The sequence below is a fragment of the Mobula birostris genome, chromosome 16, assembly GCF_030028105.1.
Source record: "Mobula birostris isolate sMobBir1 chromosome 16, sMobBir1.hap1, whole genome shotgun sequence".
In the NCBI taxonomy this organism is placed as follows: Eukaryota; Metazoa; Chordata; class Chondrichthyes; order Myliobatiformes; family Myliobatidae; genus Mobula; species Mobula birostris.
The window spans coordinates 21,661,995-21,677,686 of NC_092385.1; the positions used below are offsets into that span (position 1 = coordinate 21,661,995).

The following is a 15,692-nucleotide window of genomic DNA, read 5'->3' on the forward strand; positions in this document are numbered from 1 at the left end:
GTTCAAAATTTTTTGTTTTGATGACACTATCATGGATTAGAAAATGCATTCATAACTTAAAGCATTTATTAATTTGTAGTGGATATGAAGAAGGTAACACAAATAAATTAACATCATTATGACCAGAGATGTTCCTAACCCAATTTCTAAACAAAACAAAAAAAGTATTATACCATCATCAAGACTTTCTTCAGTGCTTCCTAAAATAGTGAACATAAATATTTGCTATTTCCACACAGGTCTAGTGCTATTTCAGTAGTGAAGATTCTTCGTGTCTTAAGGGTTCTAAGACCACTTCGAGCAATCAACAGGGCGAAGGGACTAAAGGTTAATTTGACTGTTTTCTACATACCTAATTTCATCATGAAAATTTAAAAGTTAGAACTTTATTGTTAATACTAATTTATTCTTTACTTTACAGCATGTTGTACAATGTGTATTTGTTGCTATTCGAACCATTGGTAACATCATGATTGTTACAACTCTCCTCCAGTTCATGTTTGCTTGTATTGGGGTTCAGCTGTTCAAGGTAAATGCTAATCATACTTTTACATACTCTTCTGCATTTTTCTTCTAATTGGGGCTCAAGTTAAGAACCTATTTTAGCCTAAAATGAAATACATTAATTTTTCAGGGTAAATTCTACCGCTGTTCAGATGAAGCAAAACAATTACCTGAAGATTGCAAGTAAGAAACATTTTGAAATGTTACTTGTTATGACCTTTTTGAATTGCTTAATACATTAGTAAGCCACTTCAAAATTATCTTTTTTGCTTGAATGTAAAATCATGCTATGTTCAAGTTGTTCTATAGTTCTCGTGGATCAGTATCATGTGCAGGTGGGACGTGAGTGTATGATTTTAATGGCTATGAACCTGTTCTCAACCTTTTTAATGCCACTTTAGGACAGTTGGTAAAAAGGCATTTAAGGGAAGGCTCAATAATTTTCCCTTTAGGTTTTGTGAATGCTTGGAGAGGTTAGTACTTCCTATTCATTCTGTAGTGACTCTGGAAGTATACCAGTGATACTATACCATTATTTCAACATGCTGTCATATTATCTTATGTTAGAGGAGAATGTGAGAAAGTCATTTAAAGTTTAATGCACTGCATTAATGAAGATATATGTTAAGTTATGATTATTACATGCAGTGGATAAATATAAAACAATATAAATTTATATTTTTCTGACATTTGTTCCTTTAATATAGGGGCACTTACATTCTATATAAAGATGGTGATGTGGATCATCCAGTCATTCGTGATCGAGTTTGGTTCAACAGTGATTACAACTTTGACAATGTCCTTTCAGCGATGATGGCATTGTTTACAGTATCAACCTTTGAAGGCTGGCCAGCGTGAGCACATCTCTCATTTTAAGACAGAGATTATTTGTAAATTTACATGAAACTTTTACCTTAATTAGCTCCTCAGACTTGCATTTGGATTAGCAAAGTTTGTTACATTTTACTATGTGTGGGACAGAATACAAGTGAAATGGGTTGTTGTGAATCAGGAGAGATTTTGCTCCGGAATCAACTCAGACCCTTACATTTGACTTGCATTTCTCGTGGTTAGGGTTAATGTGAAGCTACTTTGTGCCAACTTTAACCTTGTTATATAAAAATGTCTAACTGTGTGAAATGGAATGTGCTTCTCAGAAAAACCAACATGTAGATATTTAAACTCTCCAGAAAGCAACTGTTTTAGTTGCTTTACAGAGTGATATTATAAAAATAATAAACAAAAGTCTTACTTGCATTAATTTGCACCACTTTTATAGCTGTCAGTTAATGGTGATTCTTTGTTATTTGGGCTTTTGTCAGTAGTGATAAAAAGTTTGAAAGAAAAAATGCATTTTCTAGAATAAAAATCGATCTGAAATACAAAGTAAATGCTGAAAGTATTCAGTACAGAAACGGAACTAACAATGCCTATCATCAGGTCTCTATTTAAACCTCAAGACAGATCAACTTAAAATACCAAGGCTTCACCACCTTCTCATAGTTAGTATCAATCCCACCTGCTCAGGTAGTTTTTCTTGGTCTTCATCTTGTCACAGAGATGCCCTTTGTTGACTCAACTGCTCCTGCTTCTCTGCAACTTAAAAAATGCTTGAGTTTGCTTAGTTCTGCAAAAATGAAAACTTGAAACAAGTTGGATTCTTTCAGTACAAGTACAGCCTATCATGCTGAAGTTTTCCAGCACAGTTTTATTGACCTGTTTAAGTTTTGTTCACTGAACCACAGTTAGTGGCTTGTCTGATTAAGCATGATCAGTTTTTACCAATATTCTAAAGTAAAATTGACCATCAATGAAATGGTTTTATACGATAGCTAGTTTTTGTAGTTTAAATAATAGTAATGTGTATCTTGCTAAGTAAAAGTTACAATGAATATGGTAAATTTGAAAAGGATCTATAAATTTTGACAAAGATGTATGCTCTCCTGGTTAAAGAGTGAACATCATTATCTTTCATTCTTTTTCAGATTGCTATACAAAGCAATAGACTCAAATGGAGAAAATATTGGTCCCATCTACAACAACCGTGTGGAGATATCTATATTCTTTATTATCTACATCATTATTATCGCCTTCTTCATGATGAACATCTTTGTAGGTTTTGTGATCGTTACATTCCAGGAGCAAGGAGAACTAGAATATAAGAATTGTGAACTGGACAAAAATCAGGTTAAAATTACTTTAATATGTCTGCGTGAACATGTATGTTGAATTGGACAACACAGTGGTGTAGTATGCAAGAACTTCCAATTATAGTTTATTTACTGACTGCAGTGACAGTGGATTTTAGCTGCAATTTTATTATTGTTGTGTATTGATTTCTAATTTGTTAAACTTCCCGTGTAAATTCATAGTTGTGTTAATAACTCATTTAGCTTAGGGTGAACATGTTCTTGGAATTTCATTCATGTGACATTTGAACATAGCATAAACAATCCATAACATTAGTTTATATAACATCTGATCCTGTGGCATTTATATTTATTCCTTGAATATTGGTTCCCTACAGTTGATCAGCTTTACTTGTGGTTTGCACGCATTGAAGCTTCATTGCCTGGATGGAGTAACCTGGGGTTACTCCATCCAGGCAATGAAGCAATTCAAATCAAAGTAAACCTTAAATCTTCACCTTTCTCACAAGTAATGAGAAGTAGAGCTTGATGGAATTTCATTTTCAATCCCTGGAAAGTGCAGTACACAAGAACTGGCCCCACTACTCTCACTAAAGACAAAACTGCTTGCAGTAATTGACTTGGACCTCCAAGTGTCTTTGATACATTTCCCTTCCTAGCATTTAATACATCTCCAAGAAGTGCTGCCATAAGCAAGCATCGTTCATCATTTAGGACTCCCACCACCTAGGCTATGCTCTCTTCTCACTATTACCATCAGGCAAGAGGTACAGGAGCCTTAGGTTCCACACCACCAGGTTCAGGAGCAGTTAGTATTCTATAACCATAAGGCTCTTGAACCAACATGGATAATTTCACTCATCTCAACTGTGATCTGATTCCATAATCTACAGATTCACTTATAAGGAACCTACAACTCATGTTCTCAATATTACTTTTGTACTTGCACAATTTGTCTTCTCTTGCAAGTTGGTTGTCAGTCATAATGTATATTTTTACATAAATTCTATTGTATTTCTTTACATTATTTTCCTGTAAATGCCTGCAAGAAAATGAATTTCAAGGCAGTATATGATGACATATATGTAATTTGATATTAAATTAACTTTGACTTTGACTCCATAAATTTAGTCCTAAAATTTAGAGGATCAATAACATCTGTACTCATGGCTTGCTTTTGTAAATGTATTGAATACTATTACAAAATATAAAATCCAAGTATAATGTTAAATGTGTTGTTTTATATTGATGCTTTATAGCAGAAAATGATGGACACAGCCCAGTCCATCTTAGGCAAAACTCTCCCCATTATTGAATACATTTACATGAAGCACTGTCACAAGAAAGTAACACCCATCATTAAAGATCCCCCAGGTCATGCCTTCTTCTCACCATCAAGGACATACCCTCTTCTCACTACACCATCAGGCATGCAGTACAACAAGCTTTAGGTCAGTAAGAACTTGTGAATGAGGAGAAAAGGCACGTAGCTCTTTTGAACCAGTGTTACCATTCTTAGAAGTGATGGCTGATCTTCCATTTTGGTATTTTTTGCACTACCCTCTTATAATAGGCGTCAAGGTAGAGATGCTTTTCTACCAAAGGAGGTGGGAGCTGCTCCTTCCTTCTGCAGGCCTACGGGTCACCTTTGGGCAAGGTGCAGCACCTGCCTAGTCCCCCAATCAAGTGTACACGATGCCATGGGAGCAGAATGGTTGTATAACCAGCTGGTGCATATCACAAGTCTTTGTTGTGTAACCACTGACATCAGGCAGCTAATCTGAAGAGTATTGATAATGGCTGGGGCCGCCCATCTTGTAAAGAAGAAGGCATAGCAAACCACTTTTATAGAAAAAATTGCAAAGAGCAGTCATGGTCATGAGACCACGATTACCTATGTCTACAAAATGGTGCATAATGATGATAATGACCCTTTAATATCCAATCATATTTGATCTTTGTTTGAAATAAACTCAATAATTGAGCTTCCGAACCACATTGAAGTGTGGATTTCCAAAGGTTCACTTCCTCCTGAATGAGGAAGTTCCATCTTAGTCCTAAATAATCTACCCACTTATTCTCGGGCTATAGCCCCTAGTTCGGGATTCCTCAGCTGGAAGAAGCATCTCCACCTCCTCTCTCATCCAGTCTGAGCCGCATAAGAATGTTGTAAGTTTCTTGGAGAACACCTTGCACTCTTCTAACTGTGGAGAAAACCAGGATCTTCTCCACCCAATCTCAGCTCAAACAGCATACTCACCATACCAGAAACCAGTCTGATAATCTTACTTCCTCTAAAATGTATATCCATTTGCAGACAAAGAGACAATGTACATACTTTTCAGATATCTTATCACTAAGGCTCTATATAGTTGCATTATGATATCATTCATATTTGTCTTCCTAATAAAAATGCAAGAACATCTTGGCCAGTTTGAACTGCAACATTTTCTAAACTGTCATTCATTTAAAAATACTGTGCTGTTCTGTTTTCTATACCAACCTTAATGACTTTATTTTTTTCATATTCTCTCTGCCATGTTCCTGCTCAAGGACTGAGATTATCTATATCCCTTGAAGTTTCTTTACATTTTCCTCACATTCTCTCTCTCACAATTTTTTTTCTATCATGAGCAAACTTCCAAGTATAATGTGCGATCCCATCAGCCAAAACTTTGATCTTGCATAAACACTGACCTTAGCTTGGCAAAGTATAAAATGCTTCATTTATTCCTTTTCTTTCCCTTTTCACTTGCTTATTCACAATCCAAGCTGGTAAATCACCCCCATTTCAAGTGTTCTCATCTTTTTACCAATTCCCCCTCTAAGGAACCAAATTGGAAGTTTTCTGAAAATCTCAGTATACCACATCTACTACATCTCTCCCATCCTAATCAATTAATCAAAAGTGATTTTAATTTCCATAAACCTATGTTGTTTTCTAGAGGAATATTAAATATTAATATTCAAAAGCAAGAAACAAAGTGTGTTATTAAGGAATTTCAGAAATCATTTGTGTATTTTTATTTAAAACAAGGGCAGGCTCACAGATATTGTAATCAAATCCAAGGTTACTTTCAGTACTCAAAGAATAGACCAAAATGTATCATTACTATTTCCTTTATTTAAGTTCATACACAAGAATATATGCTTCAGTTACCAAAGTAACTAATCAGAAACATAATTCAAGTTTTGCACTTGGACCCCTTTAACATTTTTGTTTTATGTAAACAGGATCTTTCTACAGTTAGAATTGACGTGTCCAAAGGAATTGTGTATAAAATATTACGTAAATCTTGGAAAGGCTACCTCTGAATTATTATAATACTCACTGAAAATTTTTAAATGGCACTATTCTTCCACTTACTATCTATCTACCCCTGGACCATGTTCTTTTTTGATGTTATCTGAATGTGGTCTTCCATGGCAGGCTCATAGCTAGAATGTTGGCAAGTTCCATTATACTGCAATGCCTCTTCCATTCTGAGTTGACCAGCTACACACCCAGAACGAAAGGCTGCCCATGAAACTTAATCCCCCAGGCCCAGTGGCTGTTAAAAATGAAAAAGAAATTAAATGTTTCCAAACATTTTTGAATTGAGGAGGCTACATTTGGATTATAGATTATTATATCCAATTTTGATCTAACCTATGAAGTTGATACACATGTCACAGAGGACTGCAACAAAGTTTAATTACTGTAGTTCCTAGGATGGTGAGTTTGCTTTATAAGTAGAGGTTGAGTAGTCATAGCCTATAGAATTTAGTAGTGGTGATTTCATTGAAGTGTACAGAATTCTCACAAGGCTTGTTTGGTAGGATTTTTCCTTTAATTGTGGAATTTTGAGCCATGTTTCACAATCTCCTAATAAGGAATAGGATATTTAAGAAAAACTTCTTCATTCAGAGGGTGATGAATATATGAATTTCTCCATCCCAGAGAGCTGTGGAAGTTCAATCATTGCTCTTGTCCAGAAACACTCTGGATTTCTGTTTTGATTAAGAATTGTGGTGTTAGTGCTTGAAAATGGAGTTGAGATAGAGATCAACCATGATCTTAAAGAATGACAAATTGGACTAGAAGGATTATTTTACCAAGGCCTCAAAAGTTAAATTATTTTATCAACATTTCTTTCATTACTTTGCAAATTGAATTAGAAAATAAGCTTGGTTTGAAGATTCTATAAGTAATTTTTTAAGTGCTTCATACCTACATATCTTTTTGTCTCTGTAGCGTCAATGTGTAGAATATGCTTTGAAGGCCAGACCACTCCGCAGATATATCCCAAAGAACCCGTACCAGTATAAGTTTTGGTATGTGGTAAACTCAACCGGATTTGAATATATCATGTTTGCCCTCATCATGTTGAATACACTGTGCTTGGCTGTACAGGTAGGAGCAATACTAGAGTATACAACTTCAATTGTCGGATATTGCTTGAGTTGATTCAAATATGCACTTTTCCCTCCTGTGTTTGTGTTGATAAATTATGATGCAGGAAACATGAAAATATTGGTAACCTGATTAGTTGAAAAATCTGCTATTGTTTGCTTGGTGATATTTAATGCTTCTGCATTCTACTTTGATGCATATTATATTTTAACTGGTAATGAACTTTAGAATGATAACAGTCCTACAATAAGAAAATTAGATTTGGAATGTGTAGCATCTTGCATCTCCTTTACAGGATGCCTGAAAGCTTCAGTAGTGGCATAATTTTTTAATGCATTCTCTTTTGTAATAAAAAATGTAGTAGCTATTTTGCAAGACAAAGGCTCCTACAACTGCTTTACATTTAGTAGATTATTTCTAAAGCTTCAAACCAAAACCTACTGTGAAATTATTGGGCTATAAATCAAATTGCCAACATTTATCTTATCCTTCTTGTTTCCTACATGTGAGGAAGCTTGAAATTTCCATACAAATGCATCAGCCGCAAACATTTTGGCTGAGCTCCCCCCAGTTTCTACTAAATCCTGCCAATTGTGATGAAACTCAGATCTGCTGTATTTTCCTTGCAATTACGTTGGAGAATCTGCCCTCATTTTAACTTGGGGCAGGAACATTAATTGACCAGAAACTGCAAAGGAGAAGGTCCTTTTATTTAATTGACTGAATTTACATTTAATATTTTTGATACTGTAGTTGATTGCAAGAATTGTTTTTAATATTACTGAATATAATGGTCACACATAGACTTTCAGACTCTTTGACAGCTAGTAAATAAAGTCTGAAGATTGTGTACCAGCTTCAAAGATTCTTCTGTCATTTTATTGCTATGGCAAGTTTTTCAATGCCTGTTCCCCTCACCCGTACACCCCCTTCCCCACTGACATCATGGCAAATCGAGAAAAATTAATAGAACCTGAAAATCTGAAATGAAATGTAGAAAATGCTAAGAATACTTTACAGGCCTGGCATCAGCATCTAGGGAAAAAGAAACAAGGTCATTGTTCAGGCCAATTACCAATCATCAGAGCTTTTAACTATACACAACTTTAATTCTGTTGTTGGACTTGTGTCAGCAGTTGCTTTCTAGAGGGAAGACCATAGTACTTAAATGGAAAATTAGAAGAGAAGAGAAGCATGTTAAAATGCATAGGAAAGCTCTGCCTGGACAATCTTACAGAGAGCAATTTAAGTGAGCTACAGTTTGGCAATTACACAACCTAGGACTGCTAGGTGCCTTGAATGAAAAATAGAAAGGCTGGAAGAACTCCATCAGGAAGCATCTGTGGAAAGGAAAGCCACTTCACACTTTGGGTTGAAAACCCTTTATCAGACTTAAGTTTGCACATAATCTTTGTCACCCTAATGAGATGATCTTTAGTCAAGAAAAATACCTGATCAGATTGGATAGGATTGTAACCTTCTCATTTCAAACTTACAATGATATCGGTTTTATCACATGGATCAGAATATTGTGGAATTGAAAATTATTCCGACGAAATACAAAAGCGTCCTTGTATTTATCTGTATGCCTAGTCTGTATAATTTAGCTGAATTGCTTCCCTAATGGAGGACATGAATTTAATTGTATGAGGTTCATTAAGGTGCTGGAGTTGTGGAATAATGGGAATAGGAATGATTTTAGTCAAGGAGTTCCTGTTAGAAGTGCTTTATTCTTCCTAGTTCAAATGGCATTTTAAATATAATTAGACAATTTAAGGTGACCCATAAAACTTTTGACAGTGATTGGTATGATTCCTGCAAATAATTACATTTAAAATAAACCAGAAGTTATAAATGCTGGGAAAGAAATATGTTTTATTCAGCCAGACAGGAGGTCCGAAAATACTGATCATGCTAGCCTTGAAGTATGTGTGAGAATTACTGGAAAGAACACATCCCACCTTACCCATATCTTGTTAAGGTAGACTTAGAACCAGACATTCACCCCACTGTCGAAAATTGTAAAACATAAGCTATAGTTATGTGACATGGTAACAATTTTGTTTTGTATTATTAGCACTATGAGCAATCTCCATTTTTCAACTCCACAATGGATATCCTGAACATGGTCTTCACTGCTGTATTCACTGTAGAGATGGTTTTGAAACTCATAGCTTTCAAACCAATGGTAAGAATTTTTCATACTTGGAACTGAAAAGCAACAAACAAAGCATCTACATTAACAGATAAACTGTAAATTCTTTTTTATATAGTAGGAAACCTGCAGACTATGTTTCCTGTTGTAATTTTACAGTTTGTACAGGCAAGCTAATAGGATATTGAGAGAAGGAAAATGCACAAAGGCATTATGCTCACATTAAAGATCAAATGTGAAATATGTCAGAGAAAGCCTCTTGAAAATAACCCAATATACAGTTTAATTCCAAGTAGATTTACTGAGGTTCAGCTTTCAACAATTTGTATTGCAGCATTATTATATCTAAACTCCTGTGTGTGTTACTCTTAATCTGTAATGTCATGGTGTATATGCATATAAACATTTACCATTGTGTTAGTGTAATTACAAACTATATTAATGAATAATAATGAAGTTTTTCTGAGCTCTTGTTATATTGGTTTTATCTATAAAATGAATAAAACTGTAGTCTAGATTTGAAAGCATGGAGGTGCAGCTTACTACTAGTGTGGGAATTAATAAAAAAGAAAACAAAATGGTTTAGCTTCAAAAATTTGTTTTCCCTGATATTTAAGCTGAGGTTACTCCTAGATCCTAAATATAAACAGTGTCATAAACAAATTGATGCAATTACTGTAATCTTTTGTTGAGGTTTCCAATTGATATTTGAACCATCATTACCCACAACATCATCAACAACAAGCTAAAATGAATAAAATCAATGATTAAAAAAATAACATCAATGATTTATACAAAATAAGTGATTAAAAACACAAACTGAAAACTCTAGTTTGACTATGTCTAGAATTCTTATACATTGCACTTTAAATTTCTGATCAGCTTTTTCTCTAAAAGTATAGCAATGACTCAGATTATTTTGAAAATGTGATTATAGAATAGGCGGTACATAAAGTTGTATGCAGTTACCTCATGCCATAAATAACATCACATCAAAATAAAAACGGTAAATTCTGCTATCATGTATCCATTAGCCATAAATTTACTGTTGGTGTCTAAATTTTCTGTATTAATAGTGATGAATATTGCTGCTGCTAAAGCTGAACTGGAACATCACTGGTGATCTGCAGTAGTGTGATTTTTATTGAAGAGAGTGAGAAATTTAATTCAAAATTTTCAGAAAAAGACTAAATGGTATACTAGTGTAGTTGGGACAGTTATATTTAGTAATTTAAAGACAATAGATATATGGAATGTATATGTGCAGATAGTAAAGGCAGCTGAATACCCTAATCCAGAGATTCCAAGGCCCCGAAAATGGTGTTCAATATGGGCATTGCATTTGGTGCTAACATTTCCTTCATTGTGACCCTTTCCCATAAAAACTGCACATTTGAATTGCATCAAGTATTTCTGTAACAACTGAAGGGACATCAAAAAGGTGCCTGAGGCCAGTTTAGAAAAGTAGGGTAACATCAAATTTTTGCTGTAGCTTGGGGGGGTAATAGTGCAAAACCACTGAAGCCACACTATGGCTATTCAATGTAGAGGCAGGGGAGGCATTAGAGAATTTAGAGCAAGGATTCCCCACCTGGGGTCCATGGACCCCTTTCTTAGTGGTGTTGGTCCAATGCATTAAAAAGAGGTTGGAAAGCCCTGCTTTTGAGCCTTCTACTGTCACTGTGATGATACAGATGAAGTAGACACACGGGAATTTGTGCTGACTGTGCAGTCATGAGGTATCTGGGAGTGGGGGTGGGGTGGCGAATGGCAACCTTAGAATGTGTGTTTTAATTGAGACACTGGGGGGAAGGAGAGAGCTTAAGAGTCTGTGATATGCTGGGCTGTGTTATGGTTAGGTAGGGAAGGATGGGGAGAGACATCAGATGCCTGTACCTTAGGTCAGAACAAAGTGGTTAGAGTTGACTTTTGGAGATGAGGACAAGGTGAAGGAGAATCAGCAGGGCCCTGCCCTGTTTTGAGGAGTGGGTATTGTCAGAACCTGCATCCCGGCAGTTTGGATTAGGAAACAATGTTGGCAGTGGGAATGCGAGGGCGAGAACAGAGCAGAAATGAAAATAATGAAAGCTCCTCCTTGAGTGGTGACTTGGATCTGCATTGTGCTCAAAAGTCCATGTTGTCCTAAGAAGGTATGAAAATGGTTACTCCTGGGAAGATGTAATTTGTGCAAACAACAGCAAAGCTCTCTTCAAGTGCATTGTTATCTTATTTCAGATTTATCTTTGGTTCTACCTTTTGATAATGGATGATAACCTAAAAACTATCAATGCTGCACCAGTTTGTTGCAAGTGAAAGGGCTAAAAAATGAACTACAAACATTTAAAATAAAAGCTTGAAATTAAACTGGAAGCATTAAGTAGAAGTGGGATCAATTTCCCATTGCTATTGTTAGTAAATGTTTGGGATTTACTATTATAAGTTTCCCTCATTTGCATTTTAATGAACTAGCTTTATAATATATATTTTGCCTATTCTGTGGTAAAAGTAAGAATTTGCACATCACTTCATTTGTTATTATTTTGTCAAATATATTTTGAAAGTGAATAGTTTATTGAAACTATTAATCTTATTATTTGTAATTATTCACTGTTACTAATTACAGGAATGTTAAGTATAATCTAAATATTTTATTTTCTTGGAAATAATATGCACTTAATGTAAATTACAAGTAGAACACAGCACAGTACACCACAGTATGGGTCCTTCAGCCTACGATGTTGTGTCGACCTTTTAACCTACTCCATGATCAATCTAACCCTTTCATCCTATATATCTCAATTTTTTCTTTCATCCATGTGTATATCTAAGAGTCTGTTAAATGCCCCTAATGGATCAACCTCAACCATTGCTTTTGGCACCACATTCCAGAGACAGAGCACTTTTTATGTAAATAAAAACTCTAAACTCTCCCCTAAACCTTCCTCCACATGCTTTAAAAGGATGTCCTCTTGTATTAACTTTTGCTGACCCAGGAAAAAGATACACTTGCTGGTACCACAAGCTTCCCTGTCTGTTGTTATCATCATGCTTATATGTTAGACACTTAGATATGCTTTCTCCTTTCCATTTGCTGATACATAAAGTTCTTCAGTTTTCAAAGTGGTCAAGAAGGTTGATGCTTCTCTTTAGTTCCCTGTTAAATCTCACATCCTGTCTTGAAGAGGTGGCTGGAGCAGTTATTCACAACGCAAACTGTGTATTTGTGAGGTAAATTTATGCAAATCAGAAAATGCCACTTGGCTTTACATCATAGCTGTAACCTTTAACCTTCACGATTGGACCCTTCCTCAATTTCACGCTATCAGATTCAAGGCCTCATTCCGTATTAGCACATCTTCATGGAATACAAAGATCTCAGACTTCTGGACATCAGTTTTTGCCATGTCATCTCCAGTCCAGAGAATTAGTAGCTATCTATAATCAACCATGATATACTAACCTTTTTGATTTACATTATGCTTGCAATTCTCCATTCAACCTCTGTTGTGAATGCTCAGTCCTATGCAATATAATTTCCTCTCATTTACCATATAAAGTTATTACAAACAAGCTAGTTTAAAAGATCATATCTAGAAGATTGGGCTAACCACGCTGCTTTACTGTGTCTACGTTCATATCTGTATGACTAGCCACAGCTCAATCACCATCTAAATTCACCAATGACACAACTGTTGTTGGTGACAATGTGGTGTACAGGAGTGAGATAGAACAGCTGATTGACTGGTGTTGTAACAACAACCTTGCATTAAACATTACTAAGACCAAGGTACAGATTGTGGACTTCAGGAAGGGGAAATCAGGAGAACACACAATAATCCTTATTGAGGAGTCAACATTTGAAGGTTGAGCAGCTTCAAGTTCCTGGGTATCAACACCTCAGAAGAACTATCCTGGGCCTAACATATTGATGCAACTATAAAGAAGGCATGCCAGCAGCCATATTTCATTAGGGGTTTGAGGAGATTTAATATGTCACTAAAGACTCTAGCAAGTCTCTACAGATATACTGTGGAGAGCATTCTGTCAGCATTTATCAATAGAGTAGACTGTTGTCAGACAAGTCAGTGTGGGAATGAAAAGTGGAATTAAAGTGGCCTGCCACTGGAGATTCCAGCTGTTATGGTGGACTGAGTAAAGGTGTTCATATTCTATCTTGGTAGTCTTCAACCTGATGGCATCAACATCGATTTCTCTAACTTCTAGTAACCACTCCTCTCTGTTTTCCACGCCCACCCCCTTTTCCCTTTATTTCTCAAACCCTTTCCCCCTACCTTTCTTCTTTCTCCTTCCCCACCCTCATGAGACTTTCACATCACCTGGTTCACAGTTGGAATTATGTGTATTTGCTTTTCACCAGATGACCTTCACCTGGTTCTCCACCTCCTTCCCTTTATTGCAGAGTTTATTGGATTCTTCCTTCTTCAACCCCTAGTCTCTTCCGCCTATTACCTCCCGGTTTCTTGCATCCTTCCCTCCAACCCCCATCTTCCAATCTTTCTCTCCTCACCCGGATTTGCCTGTTATCTACCAGCTTGTGCTTCTCACCCTCCACCTACTCTTTAATTTAGTCTCCTGTCCTCTTTTCTTCCTGTCTCAATGAAGGGCTTTGGCTCAAAGTGTTAACTTCACATCTCTCCATAGATGCCGTTGACCCACTGAGATATTGCAACATTTTGTGTTACTCCAAATTTTCAGCATCTGTGTCTCTTTTGTGTCTTTTGAGTGTATTGTTGATTGTGTAAGAAGGTCAGAACACGTGTTGGCTATTGAGGATTGTGACGGGTGAGGGATTGAGCTTGGAGGTTGTTTGGAAGGTTTGGGTTACATTGGTAGCATATATTGTCATGTACTCCATGATGGGTTAAAGAACCAGCAGAAACAGAAAACACTTTGGAGTCCAGTATTGCTATTAAGTAATGGTATTTATTAGTAACTATGCAATACAGTAATTAGATTAGATTATGAGGACACTCAGTCCTCGTTTATTGTCATTTAGAAATGCATGCATTAAAAAATGATACAGTGTTCCTGCAGAATGATATCACAAGAAACACAGGACAAACCAAGACTAAAACTGACAAAACCACATAATTATAACATATAGTTACAACAGTGCAAAGTAATACTGTAATTTAATAAAGAGCAGACCATGGGCACGGTAAAAAAAAGTCTCAAGGTTCCAATGGCCTCATTATCTCATGCAGACGGTAGAAGGGAGAAACTCTCCCTGCCATGAACCTCCAAGCACCACAAACTTGCCGATGCAGCACCATTGGAAGCACCCGACCGCAGCGGATTCTTGAGTCTGTCCGAAAACTTCGAGCCTCCGACCAGCCCTCTGACACAGCCTCTCCGAGCACCATCCTCTGCCGATCGCTTCGACTCCGCCCCGGCCGTCGAGCAACAAGCAAAGCCGAGGACTCAGGGCCTTCCCCTCCAGAGATTCTGGATCACACAGTAGCAGCAGCAGTGAAGCAGGTATTTCAGAAGTGTCACCAGATATTCCTCCGTGCTCTCACGTCCATCTCTATCAAATCAGGATTGTGCATGGCACCCTACTTGACAAATAACAGACATCACCACCGGAGTGGCTGCTGCGAGCTGTGTCGCACCGCCATAAATTTGGGGTCGAAGCACTCGGCAGAGGATGGTACTCGGAGAGGCTGTGTCAGAGGGCTGGTTGGAGGCTCAAAGTTTTTGGATGGACTCAGAGTCCGCTGCGGTTGAGTGCTTCCAATGGTGCTGCATCGGCAAGTTTGCGGCGCTTGGAGGTTCATGGCAGGGAGAGTTTCTCCCTTCTACCACCTGCATGAGATGATGAGGTTATCGGGACGCTGGGACTTTTTTTTTTACCGTGCCCATGGTCTGCTCTTTATCAAATCACGGTATTGCTTTGCACTGTTGTAACTATATGTTATAATTATGTGGTTTTGTCAGTTTTAGTCTTGGTTTGTCCTGTGTTTCTTGTGATATCATTCTGCAGGAACATTGTATCATTTTTTAATGCATGCATTTCTAAATGACAACAATGAGGACTGAGTGTCCTCATAATCTAAACTAATCTAATTACTGTATTGCGTAATTACTAATAAATACCATTAGTTAATAGTAATACTGGGCTCCAAAGTGTTTTTCATTTCTGCTGGTTCTTTAACCCGTCATGGGGTATGTGACAATATATGCTACCTATGTAGCCCAAACCTTCCAAACAACCACCAAGCTTAATCCCTCACCCGTCACAATCCTCAATAGCCAACGCGTGTTCTGACCTTCTTACACAATCAACAATACACTCAAAAGACACAAAAGAGACACAGACGCTGAAAATCTGGAGTAACACAAAATGTTGCAATATCTCAGTGGGTCAACGGCATCTATGGAGAGATGTGAAGTTAACACTTTGAGCCAAAGCCCTTCATTGAGACAGGAAGAAAAGAGGACAGGAGACCAAATTAAATGCAGGTAAGTC

General features: G+C 36.8%; 1 protein-coding gene across 1 annotated transcript in view; it reads left to right on the forward strand.

Annotated features, from left to right (window-relative positions):
* LOC140211037 (voltage-dependent L-type calcium channel subunit alpha-1D-like) overlaps positions 1-15,692 on the forward strand; it is a 383,898-nt gene that overhangs the window by 258,145 nt on the left and 110,061 nt on the right. Inside the window, exons 24-30 of the mRNA XM_072280398.1 lie at positions 240-327; positions 422-529; positions 635-687; positions 1,212-1,358; positions 2,490-2,691; positions 6,889-7,047; positions 9,125-9,235. Of these exons, the coding sequence (XP_072136499.1) occupies positions 240-327; positions 422-529; positions 635-687; positions 1,212-1,358; positions 2,490-2,691; positions 6,889-7,047; positions 9,125-9,235 (868 nt within the window). The remainder of the gene's footprint in view (positions 1-239; positions 328-421; positions 530-634; positions 688-1,211; positions 1,359-2,489; positions 2,692-6,888; positions 7,048-9,124; positions 9,236-15,692) is intronic.